The following is a 20,048-nucleotide window of genomic DNA, read 5'->3' as shown; positions in this document are numbered from 1 at the left end:
TCAAAAATATCGGAGGTTATGCATTTTCTACATCCAACTTGATAGATACCCATGTCGTCGATTGATATCTAATTGTTCTGCTTAACTATGTAATAGATAAATTGAAAACTTATGCAAATGGTGTTTTTAAAATAAAACACTTCGTAATTGAGAAGAAAATTGTAATTTTGTTTGTTTCTATTAACTTTTAAATTTTTTGTCACTATAGTAAGCATTTCGCCTTCTCTAACAAAGAGCTTCGATTCTTTTGTTCTATTTCAACCGGGTTTCCGACTGAGTATAAACATTTATTTTTCATATAGTAAATATTACAGTGAGCATTTATCGCCTTCTCTAACAAAGAGCTTCGATTCTTTTGTTCTATTTCAACTGGATTTCCGCCTTTATGTGCGTGTCTGTTGTGCCATTTTCGATTTTAACGAACGTAATCTATGTATTACTGGTATTAAGATTTGGTTTTGAAGTTTGGTTGTACCTGAAGAAAACTTATTTTAAACGGGACATACTCATTTTTACAGAAACGATCCTGGTAAACATTTCGATCCTTTAAACAAACTTATTCTAAAAGGTTACTAATTCAACACTGTAATTAGATCATTGAATATTGTTTAATTGGTATTAATATTGATTTTGTTATCAATAAATTAAAATCAAACAAAATATTATTGTTATATACATGTATACATTCATGGATCTTCAATCTGTCGATACCTGTACCTTGGCACTGCACATGGTCATGCTTTTCTCTGACTGTTTATGACGTCTTTACACTAAATCCATTGGATGTTGGATGTGAACTGATTGATAATCTAGTCTTAAAGGCATGCTTTTTTTTGTTGTTAGTGGCTTTGAACTTGCTGTCAATAACTGTGAGTACTCTCAGATCTGTACTTAGTGTCTTTTGTCGTTGGGATATACAAGTACACAGCCACGTCCACTCTGTGTAGCATTTGAATTTGAACCATCTGTTGAGTTAAGCCTTTTTCCACTGATTTTTATAGTTCGTTCTTATGTTGTACAGTTACTCCACTATCCCAGGTTAGGGGAGGGATCATGCTAACATGTTTAACCCGGGCACAATCTGTATGCGTGTGGCTGTCCCAAATCAGGAGCCTGTATTTCAGTTGTTGTCGTTTTTTGATGTGTCACATATTTGTTTTTCGTTCCTTTTTTTTGTACATAGATTAGACTTTTATAGCTGACTACGCGGTATGGGCTTTGCTCTTTGTTGAAGGCCGAACGGTGACCTATAGTTGTTCATTTCTGTGGCATTTGGACTTTTGTGAAGCGTTGACTCATTGTCAATCATACCACATCTTCTTTTTTATATAGGCCAAGTGAAGCCTATATTCGCCTAGTTGTAGTTAGTCGCTTAAGTCAAACTTGTTTTTCGTTCATTGTTATAAACTTCAATCTGGCCTTTGGTTTATTTTTACATTGATATAAATATGAAGATGTTGTATGATTTCTATAATAGACCCTTGCATAACAAAATATTAAAAACTACCAGTTCATTTTAACTTTGTTAGATAGGATATGCAAGGGCCTTAGTTAAAATGAACTGGTAGTTTTTATTATTTTGTTATGCAAGGACCTTTTATAGCTTGATTAATAGTCTTGGTTTTGCTCATTGTAGAAGACTGTATAATGACCAGTATATATTTAAAATCCTGAACTAATATACATGATATTTCCCATGACAGTCAACAGTATAAAAATCATTCAATATAGTTTGGGAATTGCATTCATATACTATATTGTTAACGTTATTTTTTTCATAAGTTAACCATTTCACAGACAGTGAATTGCAATGGTTCCCCAATGTTTTCTGAAATGGTTACACATGATAAGCTGAGGCTACGAACTAACATATAGATTGTATTGGGATGATAATTAGTCTTAAAAGAAATGTATATACAGGAAATGAGATTGCAATGATGTTATGTATTGGATGTCTATCCTCTTAACAATGTTTGAATTCTATCAAATACGACCTTGTTGATGAAGACATCGGAGCTTACATATCTGAATATGGCGGCAAACAAAATCAGACAATGTCGTTAATTAAAAGTTATAACTAAAATAGTTAAAAGAGAAGCGACACACAAAATGAAGTCTTCTCACAAAATGAAGTCTTCTCGTTTAATAGTATAGATAACTGAAATAGTTAAAATTTAATTGTATTAAAGAAACTTAGTATAAGAAATGTCGAAGTAGCAGTCATTTGATGGGATGAAAAATGCGTGTTTTATAAAAAAGCGGCTTTTATCTGCAATTTTTTTTTATAAATTTTTCTTTCTATTTTGGAGACACAAATATTTTAAGTGTTTTCAATATCTTAGTTAAAGAGATAATTTTTATGATTAAAATCGTAAATATTTTTTTATGTCATTTCTGTAAATACTATTATACAAATAACACATAGCTGAGAGGGTGATAGCCAAGATTGACAATGCTTTTTCTGACATGGGTACAAGCTGAACTGAATTGAAAGAGAGAAATAACATGTGACTGAACTGAATTGAAACAGAGAAATAACATGTGACTGAACTGAATTGAAAGAGAGATATAACATGTGACTGAACTGAATTGAAAGAGAGAAATAACATGTGACTGAACTGAATAGACCACTTTCGAGTTCATCCGTCACCGGCAAAAACTCGTCAATTATACACGCCTTTATGACGTCATTTACCAGATAGAGGGGCTCGCCTGTATCCCTGCACTATTTACGTTCATCAAGCGTCTTAGTGATCGTCTTTGTGCAGGATAAACTAGAAATAATGGTTGCTCTGTAGGTACTTACTGACATTTCCCTAATGACAGCAGTGTTGATTGTCAATTTTGAGAATTCAATTTGTCGAATAATTCGTACAATATAGAATTATAGTTTTCCAACCACTCGCTCAACATTGGAAGGAAGTGACGACGCCCCTAAACGCACAAATGACAATGATAAAGGCGCGTATAATTGACGAGTTTTTTCCGGTGACGGATGAACTCGAAAGTGGTCTATTGAAACAGAGAAATAACATGTGACTGAACTGAATTGAAAGAGAGAAATAACATGTCACTGAACTGAATTGAAACAGAGAAATAACATGTGACTGAACTGAATTGAAAGAAAGAAATAACATGTGACTAAACTGAATTGAAAGAAAGAAATAACATGTGACTGAACTGAATTTAAAGAAAGAAATAACATGTGACTGAACTGAATTGAAAGAGAGAAATATCATGTGACTGAACAGAATTGAAAGAGAGAAATAACATGTGACTGAACTGAATTGAAAGAAAGAAATAACATGTGACTAAACTGAATTGAAAGAAAGAAATAACATGTGACTGAACTGAATTGAAAGAGAGATATAACATGTGACTGAACTGAATTGAAAGAAAGAAATAACATGTGACTGAACTGAATTGAAAGAGAGAAATAACATGTGACTGAACTGAATTTAAAGAGAGAAATAACATGTGACTTGAACTGAATTAAAAGAAAGAAATAACATGTGACTGAACTGAATTGAAAGAGAGAAATAACATGTGACTGAACTGATTTGAAAAAGAGAAATAATATGTCTCTAAACTGAATTGAAAGAAAGAAATAACATGTGACTGAACTGAATTGAAAGAAAGAAATAACATGTGACTGAACTGAATTGAAAGAGAGAAATATCATGTGACTGAACAGAATTGAAAGAGAAATAACATGAAACTGAACTGAATTGAAATTATATTGAGAATTAACACGGACTACACAACTGAAATGATATAGACGAACTAAATATGTGACTGTTATGGAAACGACAGAGTCTCCTTAAACGACATGGAATTACAAAACTTGAAATGAAATCACCAATAACCGTAAAAAAAAAAATGTTCTCATGTAAAAAGCTAATTAAAACACACTTTTGAAGATTTAGGATATACCAATGCTGGTGAATATCTGAATCATCTGGTTTAGACATGTTAGATACAGACTAAGACACTATATTAGGTTACATTGCAATCTCTCTGGCTAAGACACGTTAGTATAAATTATGAAGTCCTACTGGGGATTCTAGAAAGGGATTGTTTTTAATTAGAATCAAGACATCGTGACAGTAAAGATCATCCATATAAACGATCTTTTGAAGAATCAGAGTCTGCGTTTTTGTCTAAGATATATTTCTTGTTCATAGAAACCAACTGTACCGATGAAGTACATTGTTACAAAGTATTTGCTATTTATCTATTTGTATATATAATAGGATATCTCAAACCAAAGTATATTCACTATTTTTTTAAAGACCTATTTTTCTCGCGATAATATTTGTTTTAAAAGTGTTTTTTTTATTGTCGCAAATGGAAAGTCCGATATCGTTAAAATAGAAATGTGACATCCTACACACAAAATTTACGTTACAACAGTACTTCATGAGTATCTTTAATGCTATATAAATCACAAACAAAACCAGTTTAGTGGCAATAAAAACAATATACACAGAACTTTCTACGGTTTTAAAATTTTATCCTTTAAGCTTAGGTTTATTAAAAAATCTAACGAATCGCATCTAAATGTAAGGCCTTTAAAACAATATTATCAAAAAAATTTCACACGATTTCTTGTTTTGAACAAGAATCCTCCAGATATCTATTAAGTTATTAGGAGAACAAAATTAAAGCAACACTTTATAAAAGAGGGACGAAAGACACCAGAGGAAAGTCAAACTCATAAATCGAAAATAAACTGACAACGCCATGGCTAAAAATGTATTATGAATAAGACAAACAGACAATAGTACACATTACACAACATAGAAAACTAAAGAATAAGCAACACGAACCCCACCACAAACTAGGGGTGATCTCAGGGTAAGCAGATCCTGCTCCACATGTTATAAATCTCATGCGTCCGAAGAAATTTTCTAGATTTACCTTCACCAGGAACACTCCAATGCCGAAACCGTATAGACACAGACGTTTGACTAACTATATGCCCACAAATGACATAAAGGAAAAAGCCAAATTCATTAAAGCTCAATATGTTTTGTATGGATACTACATACATGTCAACTGGCTGTTCGAAACAGAATGTTGACCCCTAGAGGCCATGATGCAAATCCTTATGATGCTATCTCATTGATGTTTGTTGTAAAATCTCACATCCTATATTAGTCATATCATGGGAGAATTATAGACAACATAATACTTCGGTGGCCATATCATACTGATTGTTATATCTACTAATATGCTAACCCTAATTTTCCAGTAGTTATATTCCATTGTTCCACGATAGTAACATTAACCTCTTTAGTAGGGGGAGATACTGATATATTGCGGTAAGATTATGCATAATAAGATTGAGAATGGAAATATGGAACATGTCAAATAGACAACAACTCGCCCAAAGAGCAGACAAAAGCCGAATGCCACCAATGGGTCTTCAACACAGCGAGAAAACCCCGCACCCGGAAGTGGTCCTCAGCTGACCCCCTAAATAAAATTGTGTAAGTAGTTCATACTTTGCTTCAACGGAGATGTTATATGTACATGACCTGTCGCACAGATATATATATCAAAATACTGGTTAACAAACAGATGCAAGTTGAACAAACAATTTACGAAAGATCACTTTATTTGAAATTATATACAAAGGCAGCATTAACAGTACAGCAGTAAATTTTATTAACATAAACTATAAAAGATACAGTGAAACTATAAAGAAGCTACTAACAACTCGTCACTCCAAAATATCAAACATTCTCAATCACATGTTCCACACATATTGTAATGACGTCACAATATTTGTTAACAACAATAACATCTACAATTCGAAGTTAGTTAAGAATATAAATAATATCGGTATATGGTAGATGCATCATGCCGGTATATATTTGCATGTACAAAAGATGAAATCACAGAAATCACTTTAATAACACGTTGAATTGCGACTAATCTACACTTGAAATGATCACCACTCTTTCAACTGACAATGCTAAAAGGCATGACGATTTTTATATGTACTCAGTGTCATCTTATATCATTCGTTTTCATAGAAATTTGTATATAATCATTCAAATACAAACTAAATTAAACAAGCATTAAGTACAAAAACAGTTATATAATGTGGAATGTCAAATAGTTTGATTAAAATGCAGTCAAATAATTCAATTCAGTATTCTAATGCAACAACGTTTGTAACGTTCATTTTGATTGGATAACGTCACTTACTAACATGGCATCAATTGATAATTGATGCTATGGGGCGTACGTGCAAACGTAAACGGCATATGACGGATTTTAAATACATGTTTCAACGATGTTTTCTGTCAGTTTCATTAGAATCTTTAGAATGGAGATAACAGTATTGTATTTTAAGCTCCGACGGCATCAACTGGGGATTTGATGGTCGCAAATACCCGTTTACTGTCTCCGCTAACGCGTCGCCAGTAAACTTAATTTGCGACCATCAAATCCCCAATTGATGCCGTCAGAGCTTAAAATACAATACAGTGATCTCCTAAATAGATTAAAAATGCACATAGTATTACAATAGAAATTGCAATTTTATCACTGAGAGAAAACCATGCTTAAAGAGGTGCATAAGGATATTTATATATTTATATTATAGAAGATAAGTTTGTTACGAAAGTCACCACTTTATACAAGCGTCTTATGAACCACATCAACTTATCACCTACAAGAAGAGTGAAATGTGGAACCACATCAACCAATCAACTACAAGCTTAAGAAGAGTGAAATATGGAACCACATCAACCAATCAACTACAAGAATAGTGAAATATGGAACTACATCCATCAATCAACTACAAGAAGAGTGAAATATGGAACCACATCAACCAATCAACTACAAGAAAAATGAAATATGGAACCACATCAACCAATCAACTACAAAAAGAGTGAAATATGGAACCACATCAACCAATCAACTACAAGAAGAGTGAAATATGGAACCACATCAACCAATCAACTACAAGAAGAGTGAAATATTGAACCACATCAACCAATCAACTACAAGAAGAGTACGATATGGAACCATATCAACCAATCAACTACAAGAAGAGTGAGAACAGACGAATGGTAGATAAGGGTTTTGTAACTGACAGTGTGAGAACTTCATATAGTAGTAGGTTATTACTTATATGCTCCGAAAGCTAGTTAAGATCATCGTTATGATGCCGCATGACATGTAAAAAGACGTGAGTGATAATTAAACAATCTTTTGATTATAACTAAATTTGTTTTGGCTGAATAAACACTGATGATAAAAATTCTGAAAGCAGATAATCCCTGATTTCTAATGATATTTTGAATTTGTTCCCTGAAAATATTTAGTATATATGATATTGTTCTAGCTAACTAGTCCTGATAACTGTCGGGCGTGGTTAAAGGGAATACGAAGCCAATATATAAATAATCTGTTTCCAAAATACTTTGAATAATCATTGGTACTGATACTGGATTTAACTTATGTATAATATTAACCCATATACATGGTAAAGTATGATATATTACACTAATGAACTGGATATTAACGAAGCAGTCTTATGATCGATGTTTATATAAATATATCAACATAGGTGATTTATGCAGTACTTATTTTCCAATTTGATCAAACTATTTTGAGCTGACAATTTTATATACACGAATGCCATGTGTTGTTTTGTTGAAATACAATGTTACAAGTCTGCAAGTCATCTTTACCATATTGTAATGTTCTTTTATTTAAAGATATTTAAGTTCGCTGCTGGCTCGTTTTCATATACACGTATATCCGTCTCAAATAACGCTGAATCGCCATTTAATCATTCGTATTCAAACTTTTTATCTTTTTGTTTTTAAATTTTTGAGTTGCATATTGGGCCGTTAATTGCATAGACCTATTTTAATATCATTACTATGCTTTAAAGAGAGTACCCCTTTTTAAAACAATGCCACTTAACTCGTCTTACTTTAATCAATCTTCTGAACCTATTTTACATAACGTATTAGACTAAGCTCGCGACGGTTATGCATAATTTAGATGAAAGTAATCATTATTTCAAATGTGGCATAACTTTTGTCGTTGAAAATCATAAAAATCAATGGTACAATGTCTTAAAAATGCAGATTAAATTTCACCAGTCAGACGAACAAATTTGACTTGAAATAATAAAAAATATTTAACGGATTTCCTTCTTTTAATCATTATAAAAAAAAATGTTTGTTACTTGGAGTTTTAGTCATTGACGTCTTTGGAATATTTTGCTGTCATTACATCCGGTGGGAACTCGGCATTAATTTACATAATATGTGTTAGAAATAGGTTTACATTATAAACACACATATCTAGAAGATTACAGTCGGTATAACATGTTAATCAATTAAACACAAATGGAATATTTTTAAAGAATCTCAATGTCATCTTATTATGAAACATGAAGATAAATTTCTGTACACTTTCCAATTACTGTTTCATAAATACCATATAATATCAACAAATGGTCTTCAGTTCGTAAGCTTTAACGATGTGCTGTAACGTAATATGTACTCTCGAGGATATTAAACATATTCTACAAGCTTCGCCATTATCTGATGAACAAAAATAGCTAGCTACAACTTCCATTATGTCATAAAAAGCTTTCTCTTTCTTTATGATTTACATGGTTTGGAGTACTATTATTTTCCTGAAAAATATATAATGTACATGATGTCTAATATAGCTACTACTAGCAGTAATTGTTCATTAGAGGCATGATAAAATGTGATTATGAAATCCATTATGATCATGAAGAAAATATATTATATTTATGACTTCGATGCGTATATCTTTTATCATTCTACTTTTTTAAATGGTGATAAGGTTTCCTTTGCCTTTTTAAACTTGTGTAATACTTTTGAATGCTCATACTGGTAAGTAATTTTATCCATTTGAAAAGGTTTTCCCACTAACTTGGCTTTCACAAAAAGCATGTTACTACCAAAACATCTGAAGATGAATTTACATTAAAAAAAAACCCGACACAATCGAGTAGAACACTACGTATTAGCTTAACTCAATGTTTATTAGAACGAACACAAACGAGGCGTTATCTAAGAACATTACTAAAAGAAACTGTAAAAAAAGAACTTAATATTCAGTTCCCTTTTTGTTCATATATATATATGTACTATACACGTATACAAGTTCATATACATCATTTGCTTTCACATTTTTGGGTTTGAGCATTTCTGGTAATGGTAAATCTAGAAAAGCGCCACAGACCCACCAAGTTTACAGATGTTATTTTTAATTATCATCATATATTAATATACATAGATGTATATACTAATGAAGCGATGGCTGTATCTCATTTTTGATACATCAATTTAATGAATGATTTCATTCATGTACATAAATACGTCACATCGTATTAATTAGCTTAGTTCCATTCAACAAACCAATTCATTAATGCAAATATGAATAAATGCATCGTTTATATTTTTCTGACATTTCAAATTTATCTAACTTGTATATTTATATGTCTGTGTGTGCAGTTTGGATGATAATAAGACGAACTCACATTCTGTCCCAAAGCGGAAACTAATGAAGGTAAATTTGTATTTTATTGCGGTCAGTCACATCAGAAGGAACGACAAATGACACTTGAGTAATGAATTGTCTGATTGTCTTTGTATATTGATTGTATGAAATGCGACACTTCATTTGTTTTTCATTGTTTTGTCTTATTTACTCTATTGTCCAGTCTTATATCAGGAATTTAAGGTCAATTTTTACTGTCGCCGTATCATATTAGTTGTTTATTGTTCATTTGTAAAGTCAATTACTAATGGGATATTGGTTCTATCAAAATGGAACGATATTTCCAGCAGGACATTTCCCCGTATGTGTTTGCAAAGAAGGGTATTGTACTTGTCAAAAAGAGGAGGAACAAATAAAAAGATGTTAGAAAAATGTTATAATATTTAAATATTATTTTGTTGCAAACGCATTATATGCAACCCATGCTTCGAATGTGCAAACTATCCGGATGTATTCACTTGTTTAAGTGGGACATCTGGGGAAATGAACTTTACTGCTCCCCATAGTGTTGTTCTTGCATGTTGTCCCATGTGAACTAATTCCATTTTCTACATTTTGAATAAATATTAGAAGAAAAAACCAGTACTTTTTTAAATGCTGTTTTGCAGATTTCCAAATTTACAATATTCAAATGCTCTGACAGCACAATATGCATTCATTAAATACTGTACCATTTTAATTAAAAGACAGTGGCTTTTTTCAAAACTACCTGTACCCTTTTTTATTGGGAAAATATGCGTCATTTTTATCAAATTGGGAAATTTATAATGACAGATGAATTTGACTGGAACTTCAATTTGCAGACCTCCTTTCAAGTGGTAAACCCCTTTTTGAAATAAGACCCCTTATTGTTAGTGATGATACATAAATAGACCCTCAAATCTGCACATATAGTCATTTTAGGCATGAAAATGGTCTAAATGATTGTTTTTAAGTTTGTATTCATGCACAATTACTTCTGAGACTGCACTGTTTGGGAAAAAAGTTGTCTTTTTGGGAATAATTTTAAGCCATTTTTTTTCAAATTTGGGATTCTTCTCCAGGGAAAAAAGCCTCTATTCTCCAGTAATTTAAGGCAAACAATATCACTGAAAGAAGAGTTGTTGGTCGATTAAAATGATTATGCATGTATGGAATTGGATGGTTTACCTTTCATTATTACATTTAGTGTAAAAAAAATTATAGGGTAAATCTCACCTTTCGTTTTTGGACTTCTCGTTCTCGATTTTTACAACGTTTTGAGAAGTATTCAAAAACACAAGCTATTGCTGCACAAACAATACCTCCCGATAAAATGAAGAAAACTCCCGCGACATTTTCAATTTGAAGCTCTGATGTTTCTTCTGCAGATGGTTTAGTTACATCTGGGCACGTTCGTCTAGGCCACCATCTGAAAATGTAATTTTATTTGTTTCTAAGTCATCTTTTTTCTCTGTTAGAATATGTTTACGTTATGTAATGTATAGTATGGTGTTTACAATTCAAAACATTTAGTTTAAATTTTACTATGTCTTATTTGCATAATGTCAATAGTATAACAATGCCATACATGTCATGTCTTTCTCTTATGTCCTGTAAAAATATATTCATGCACTGTAGTTTGAACACCAAAAAGATCAATAAAAAATAAAAAAATAAATTTAGTTCAGCAATTGGGTTGGTAAAAAAAGTCAAGGGTGTATCATGTTTCACAAACCAACTTGCTGTCAACCAGTATAATAGTTTTGCAACTGCATGTATGTAACTATACCAAAGCCTATACATTTTGTATTAAGAGAATATGAATGTATCTGATAAACCAAGATATAGATAAAATACAGCAAACTTTCACAAATAATTGATAAACAAAAAAAAAATATATCCTGTTCCTTATTCTAATCATTTTATAATTTCTTAATAAAATTGTCTGAATAAATATTTTGGACGAAACATGATATAACAATAGGACATGATACATCACCATCAATGTGTCAACCTAGAAGTTTATGGTTGCCAATAATAAGCAAAATATACGAGTTTACAATATAATATTAAATATTTCATTTTGACAAATCTCATACTCCATGCTTTCTCTGTACAATTTGATGCACACATTCTTGAGATTCTGAGTGAAACGATATTTTCGTGAAAACACAAAATAATAAATAAGATGTCGGAAATAGATATTTCGTCTTTACTGTAGGCATTAGAGCTGCGGAAAGTGACCGAAGTATAATATTTTTTTCTGCAATGATTTGTGTTCGCAAAATTTGTGCAATATGATATATTGCATTGGACAATATTCCCCAAAATAACAGCAAATAACCAGTAACATTGCTTTTTACTTGTCACCAGCATGTGGAATAGATTAGCTTTATACTTTGTTAGTTCCTTTTATCTTCGTTGCTGTTCTAACATAAAATGCTACTAGAATAAAACATGACTAAGTCTTACTTGTTTTCAAGTTGATGCAATATACTTGCATCTCCTAATTTCAATATTGCCATCGATAACTCTTCTCTGTATGTTGCTCCTGGTGGAACTCCAATTCCAAATCCCTTTGGATCAAAATGAGGTCCAATTTCCATGAACTCACAGTCTTTAATTGTCATATACTTATTAACAGCTGTATCCCAAAAGAATGCGTAATTCCCTTTTTTAACTTTGTTAAAGCCAACACTTGTATTTGCAACCATTGATTCTTGAGGGTCTATTTCACTCATCTGTGCCCACATTTTTGCAAAATGTTCTATATCTGTATTTTTGAAAAATTGCATAATGCCACTATCTATCACAGTACCATATCTTATAGTAGTTTGTGATGCTAAATCTGTCACTGACTTTATGGGAGTATTTATTTTTTTCACAGTTAAAAAAGCTGCCAAATTGGCTGTATAAGAAGAAATTAAAATCAAAGCAAAAAACCACCAAGCACTTGTGAGTATTCGTCCTGGAAGTGTTGAGGGTGAAGCTTCTGTGCTACCCTGAAGTAATGATCCGAACACAAACCAGAAACTTTCTTTAAATGATATGCCTGGTAAGTCTTTACTATGTGATGCTCCAACCTTTTCAAACATATACAATACAAGACTCACAACAACAAACGCACCGAACGTACAGAACCATACTAAGGGATGTAAGGGATTTAAAAATTCAAAATAGGATCTTTCTGACATTGGTACTTTCATTAACACACTGATGTATCTAGTCATGAATGGTTTTGTAAAATCGACAGCTTCTTCCCTCAGAGAGTTTATACTAAGAGGAGCCACAGACATTGTAGCATTCTGAAATATAAAAAAACCTTACTACTTATGTCATTTCAAGGTAAATCTTTATGTTGTGTAAATTATGGCTTAATCGTTTTATGTCATATTTTATGACTCAGCATTTATGGTGTTCGCTTCTCGGCACTGATTTATTTTCCCCCGAGTAGACACTTAATTTAAAAATTTTGAGAAAAAAGTCCTCGTAACTTTTTATAAGACATCTGTTTTTAATTTCCGGAAACTTCAAGGTCTCATTTATATTGCCAATAAAAATACTTTTAAAAGAATCCTTTACAAACATTATATATATGTATAGAACTCATATAACATGGACGGTATCAATTTGACTGCTCGAGATACGCATTTCGACACATATTGTCTCATCAGTGATGTACGAGACAGATAAAAACTATCCGTATTTTATGCAGAATTCAAGTTCTGGCTGCTAGGCTGGTAATACCCTCGAGGACTGACAGTTCAAAAGGAGAGGCATCGATTCTGTAGTCCAAATAACATACGGTCAAACTCAATACTAGTAATCTTTTATACATACTCCTTTCAAAAGTTCTCCCAGCATTCCATTCCATTCTCCATTTTTCTCTTTTGTTCCAAACTTGCCATCATGAACAAGGTATATTTCAAATTCAAAGTGAAGCATATTGGCTATTTCTGTGATAAGGTCAACTGAATAGCCCTCAAATCTTTCATTGCCGCTATATTTTTCATGATCTTTTTTGTGCATAGTGAAAGGTTTTTCCTGTAAATATTATAAATATTATAAAGGACAATTGTATGTTTTTGTTTTATGTCTCATATGTCTACAACTTTATAATTCAAATTACAGCTGGTTCTATTTACTCCCTACTTTTTACTTGCGAGTGAAACAATTACAGTGGTCATTAATACTGTCTTTTGACAAGACTATTATTTTATTTATAAGCATATCTTTTGTCTTACTTTAAAAAAACTATACCTTACAATAAAAAGAGCAATTATAGTATACAAGAAGATTCAACTGACAGGATAAATATTTTACAAGTATAAAAATACTAAAGAGTAAGTCGATAAATACAGATACATATCTAAATACGACTTTTCCGTGGGTTGCCTTTTAGTGCGGTGACAGAAGTGAAAAAAGTCGTCTAGATCGCGAGTTTAATCTCCCCAAATAACACACGGCTAAAAATGGTCTTAACTTAAAGACAAATATGTCTTCTTTAGTTTTTGCCCTGTCGTCAGAATTTCGTACGGTCACATTTTTCTAAAAAGTCGTTTTAATGACTTGTAGTATATTGGAGAGTTTCAATCCCCCTTTTTCAAATTGAAAAAATGTGTATGTTTTCTCACATTTAATTGAAATAGTTTTTCCTGAAGCCATTTTTATATGTCAAAATATTCTATTTAGTATTTTATTTTCTTCTAATCTATAAAATTTGCGAAGTTTGTACTGTTTAAAATTGAGGTAATTTTAATTGCAAATTCAGACATAAACTTTGGTTTCTTCTTCATAGCAGTAATAAAAATTATCCCATGATATTTTAAGCATATAGTATTTCATAAAACTAATAAGTGATAAAATTTTCGAAACCAAAATATGAAAAAAACCTTAAGAAATCATTGGAAAAAGAATGGACTAAAAACTTCAATTTCAACACGGAACTTAATCACTTGCCTTCCGTCACATTTTGTGTATTAGTCAATAATTTGCTCTCAACTGATAGATGGAATTACTACCTTTTTCGCTATTATATACACATATTTTCAATTAAAGTGCACATATATGCCACATACTTTGTTTGTATATGTTTATATACTATGTTTTTTGTTACAAAACATCAAATATACTTTGTCAGAAAAGTCTTATTGTAAAATCAAAATAATTGACGGATAGTTTCAGTAAATATTCCGTGATATGTGAAGTCCGTTGCAACTTGCTCCAATAAGTCCAAAAGAAAAGAATAAAGTCGTTCAATTTTATGCAGTGCTTAATATGCAAAAAAAAAAACTCGACTGGAATTTTGAGTCAATTTAACCATATAGGGAAGTCGATTTTTGTATCTGCATCGAATAAAAGATTGGATGAGGTGAACATGTTTCATGAAAAGGCACTTGTTTCTGTCAATATGGGTTTACTATCCATACCCGTACTAAAAATCACCCGTACGGGTATGGATAGCAAACCCCATATTGACAGAAACAAGTGTCTATGATTTCATGCGATAGCTGTTAATTCGAAGAACTCCGTGCAGGCAGTTTACCATCGTTCATGCTACAAAAGTTACACAAGTTAACATATTTGTGCCCCCTTTTAGAGCGAGGAAGCTTCTTATCTGATATTTAATGACGACATACAATTATCGGACTGTTGTCCCACAGTTTCGAGTATTTGTATGCGTTCTAGAATGCAGTCGTTCAACTGGAGCGCTTGTACATTTTGTTGCAACAAAACATTTTAGAAATATCAAAAAAACTACGCAAGTTTGAATCAGATGAGCGTATGAAGAATGTTTTATCCGTGTCAGACAAAGTTAAAATTGAAATAGTTTTTCCGTCCATCTTTTAAACTTCAAGCACTCTGTCATTTTGGTTGCATTACAAATCATTTGCTAAAAACGAGAAAAGACCCAAAAAAAAATACAAACCCGTGGAAGCAGATATCTCAGATCACGATACTGCTTTTACTAATTTTGTTTTGGCTATTGACAACGATTTAATAGTCATTCCTCGTGACACCGTTACTTGATAAATACAGATCTACTCTAATTTAAAATATTCTACTTTTAACATGCGGTCTAAACTTATTGATTTCTATAGAAATTCAGTTGTCAAACAACAAGTTCAAGGCAAATATAACATAATATATAGTGGCAAAATAACTATTTGAGATGCAATATCAGCTGCTAGGCAATTGAAAACTGACCTCAAAATCTCAATGTCAACGGTAATAGACATGAAACACATGACGGACAGATATTTCATTCAGCTGCAAGTATACTTAGAAAAGACATCGAAACTCTAAAGAAGAATACCCAACTTCGGATGAATTGTCTCTTCCTTCTTCAATTCAGTCAATGCCTTCGTTTTATTGCAATTCATTTTATAGTTACTCGATGAAACTGCATACAGCCAAGACTATTCTCAGGAAATGGCACCAGAGAAATTGCGTAAATGCTACGAAATTGTTAAGTCAATCGTGTGTGTGGCCAATTTTGTTTTACTCTTTTTTATTTAGGATTGGCTTTACAAATGTACCATGAGTTTAGTTCAAAACACCTTGTTAAAACATTGAATGCCAATGGACGTTATGCTTCTTAAAGTAAAGTGCGACGCTATCTAATGTATTGCAAACCATGAAATTGAGCGAATTCAAGATAGTGTGTTCATCTCGTATAATGTTTTCTCAGCATATTTACAGACACGAATATGGATGTCATCACACCTTCCTAAACCCCCTTTTAGATCTCTGTTAATTCTTGGATGAATTGATAGGGATGGTTTGAAGCTGGTATTTTTTTTAGGAACAAATGTCGTCGGACTTCCTACAATACCTCGTCTATACTTGTAAAGAAAAACTCAAAATAACGTGTTTGCTGTGAGCAGAACCTTTCATGTGCAGACATGTGGCCATGAGTGAAATGAGTAGAAATATTAAAACATGTCTTGTGACGGTTGATTAAAATGAAGATGATGAAGATAACGGTTGATTTGATATAAAGCTTGTTGCACTGGTATACCCAGGTTAGGGGAGTATTGGTGCGCCCTTAAAAAAGTTTAACCCGGCCACATTCTGTATGTGTCAGTTTCAAGTCACGAGATGGTAATGCAGTGTTTGTCGTTTGTTTCTATTTGTTTCTTATTCATTTTGTACATTACTCGGGCCGTTAGATTTTTCGTTTGTTTTACATTATTTGTTTCGGAAATTGAAGACTATGCAGTATGAATTTAATTTTTTACTCATTGTTGAAGCCCGTACGGGACCTATAATTGTAAGTTAATTTATGTCTCATTTGCAATCATATCACATCTTCTTTTTTTTTATATGGAATACTTTTGAAGTTTGTGGTACGTTGCAAGGGAAAAAAGGGGGGATATATAGGTACAAAACCTATAATGTAATAGATTTTAACCAGAGTAAAATACACAACAACAGATAATACTATGGAAGCAGTAATAATTGTGAAAAAAAACAAAAGCAACGAGTAGTCTTTAAAAAAAAATAAAGTATCCGCAAATTCAATTTGAGGTCATATTTGACTGTAGTGTTCTATTGCTTTGGTTTCATACCTCACCCAATATGATGGTTTAAAAAATAACTTTAAAGTATTGTCCTGCATGACACTTGATGTTTACCTGAATTTGAAATTAGTCATGAGGTTAAGGTGCTCTAAACATTTTAAAGGTTGAAAACTTGATTTTTGAAGTTTTGTTTATAAAACTTCGTTTTATGAATTTTTTTGATAAAAAAATCTCAATGATTAAGGTTTATGTATAATAACAAACATTACTAAAGCCAAAACTGTATCATTTGTATTTAGGTAGAATTTAGAAATATAAAAAAAATGTCAAATTTGAAACCCTCCCAAATTTTCACAGATTTTTACATATGACCTTTGACCTCAATTTTAAAAAAATGTGACCATATCAAGTCTTGACGACAGGCATATTATTATAGTACACGATTTCCTCTTTCCAATGATATATTATATAGGTGTGTGTTCGGTGGGGAGATTAAATTCAAAAAAATCTGCCTTCAGTCACCGCACTATTTGTGCCAATACTAATTTAATATTTCAATTCATATGTTATATTCACTTGCTAGTAGTTTATATAATCAGTATGCAAATACAATACATTTCTCTAAACACTTCCCACTCACCTCAATCATGACTATTCTTGCTTTTCTTCCCCTCAAAGGAAATTGTGTCGTTTTATTTCCTCTTTCAATATTTTCAGTCATTTGAAGTCTCGGAATGAACATTCCATCCTGGTAAGAAACCCAGCGACCAATCTGATAAAAAATAGCCGGATAAATTAGCATCAACTTTGACTTGTGGTATATTATGTTTAAACGTGTTTTTTTTATTTTTGATTATTGTGTTGATAATATATGTGATTATACTTTTAAAAAAATAAATTGTGATATCTTTTTTTTTTGTAAATTGTAAGATATCTATTGTATATAAATGTTGAATAATTGAATAAAGATAAAAAAAAAAAAAAATCTAAGGAGACATCGAATATACACCAATTAGACTCCAACACAAGATACAAATATACAGTAAGAATGCACTTTTGTTAATTCTTGAATATTTTGTGCGTGCCAGATACTCGGAGATCATGTAACCAGGATAGCACATGTCCCTTTCTCTTCGTATATATAGTTCTTTGTAGTATAATGTCTTTGAATAAACTATGAATGTTTCTATGAGTAGTATATTTTGAATTCAAACATATCTTTGTTTAGGTTATTAATATTATATGAATGTTGAAGACAACAACTTATACTGTTTTCATAATCAACACTTATCATATTAGCTGATTTTGAATAACAGAAAAAAAGAGGGACGAAAGATTACAAAAGGGACAGTCAAACTCATAAATGTAGAATCAAGTATATACATATTAATCAACTGAATGACGTTCTTATATACTTTTCAATGGATGATACGTAATGTTAAAAGTTTGTGCCTCCATTGAGTGGATATATTGAAATTTCTAAATTTTCTCAACTGAAAATAGTGAAATAAATTTAAAAAAAAAAGACATTTAAAAAAAGTATGTGCTTCCCAAGCCTTTTATTTGATTTATCTTCTATAGGAAAATATAAAAACCCAAAAACAACTAAGGACAAGTGATGTATTAATATCCGACGAGTACTATGACTAAATGGGAAATGAAAGAATGTCTTATATGATGATAGTTATCAAAGGTACCAGGATTATAATTTAGTACGCCAGACGCGCGTTTCGTCTACATAAGACTCATCAGTGACGCTCATATCAAAATAGTTATAAACTAAACAAATACAAAGTTGAAGAACATTGAGGATCCAAAATTCCAAAAAATTGTGCCAAATACGGCTAAGGTAATCTATGCCTGGGATAAGAAAATCCTTAGTGTTTCGAAAAATTCAAAGTTTTGTAAATAAAGGCAACAGTAGTATACCGCTGTTCAAAACTCATAAATCCAGGGACAAAAAACAAAATCGGGGTAACAAACTAAAACCGAGGGAAACAGGAAGTAAACAGGAAATTTATAAAAATGACCACATAATTGATATTCATGTCAACACCGAAGTGCTGACTACTGGGCTGGTGATACCCTCGGGGTGACTTTGTAATGAAGAGTTGGATCCTGAATTTAGAATAAGCTTCTATAAATACAATTATTGTCAAATAATTAAAAATAAAAATGTTATAAGTCTTGTTAGTTGCAAATCAATTATATTTTACCTTGAGAGTCTCAAACATCAAGTCTTTTTTTCGATACTCTGGCATAGTAGTATCTTCAGTTGTATATACATTGACTTCTTCGTTATCTCCAAATAAAGACTTAAAATAAATCAGCATTGATATTACTAAATAGATATTTTTTAATTGGTTACCCTTTGATAAAAATATTGTTAATGAAAACCACTCATCAAATGAAAATAAAAAAAACCACCATATTATTATTGCTTAATAGTTATACGATATTACAATCATAAACTACTTCATTGACTTATTGTTTCATATTTTCAAGTCGGGGCCTGTTTTATAGCCGACTATGGATTTTATTCATGATTTAAGTCCTATAATTGCTTACATTCACTTTAAATAAACTTTGGTTGGTGATTGGTTCAATCATTCCGCATCTTCTGTTTTGTATTAATTGATGCATACCAGTATATCTAATTAGTTGTAGTCATTACAGGGGCGGATCCAGCCATTTAAAAAAAAGGGGGTCCCAACCCAGGACAAAGGGGGGAGGGTACCAACTATATGTCCCCATTCAAATGCATTGATCGGCCAAAAAATAGGGGTTCCAACCCACGGACCCCCTGAATCCGCCAATGCATTATGTCATTCTTTCCTGTTGATGAATTGCTAACAAAAGTAAAATTTATTTGGTATAAGCAGCAAGAATCAGGCTGTTGAGCAAAAAATGTGTACTGTTTGGAGAACCAAGAGTTACCCCATGATATCTTCTACTTTACAACGTTGTCACAGTAGGTTGTTATTTTTTCTATTTTTA

At 31.8% G+C, this 20,048-nt stretch overlaps 1 protein-coding gene across 2 annotated transcripts in view; it reads right to left on the bottom strand.

Annotated features, from left to right (window-relative positions):
- Positions 1–5,602: 5,602 nt before the first annotated feature.
- The window catches only part of LOC139485240 (glutamate receptor ionotropic, kainate 3-like), a 66,623-nt gene continuing 52,177 nt past the window's right edge, over positions 5,603–20,048 (bottom strand). For both annotated transcript variants that reach the window (XM_071269531.1, XM_071269530.1), the window contains 7 exons: positions 19,268–19,366; positions 17,692–17,823; positions 13,369–13,572; positions 12,001–12,833; positions 10,765–10,957; positions 6,492–8,671; positions 5,603–6,420 (listed from right to left, as the gene is read on the bottom strand). In XM_071269531.1, coding sequence (XP_071125632.1) covers positions 8,615–8,671; positions 10,765–10,957; positions 12,001–12,833; positions 13,369–13,572; positions 17,692–17,823; positions 19,268–19,366 — 1,518 coding nt within the window. In that variant the 3' untranslated portion in view covers positions 5,603–6,420; positions 6,492–8,614. The remainder of the gene's footprint in view (positions 6,421–6,491; positions 8,672–10,764; positions 10,958–12,000; positions 12,834–13,368; positions 13,573–17,691; positions 17,824–19,267; positions 19,367–20,048) is intronic.

The sequence above is a fragment of the Mytilus edulis genome, chromosome 8 (genome assembly GCF_963676685.1).
Source record: "Mytilus edulis chromosome 8, xbMytEdul2.2, whole genome shotgun sequence".
NCBI classification, from domain to species: Eukaryota; Metazoa; Mollusca; class Bivalvia; order Mytilida; family Mytilidae; genus Mytilus; species Mytilus edulis.
This window is presented reverse-complemented; position numbering and strand designations above follow the sequence as displayed.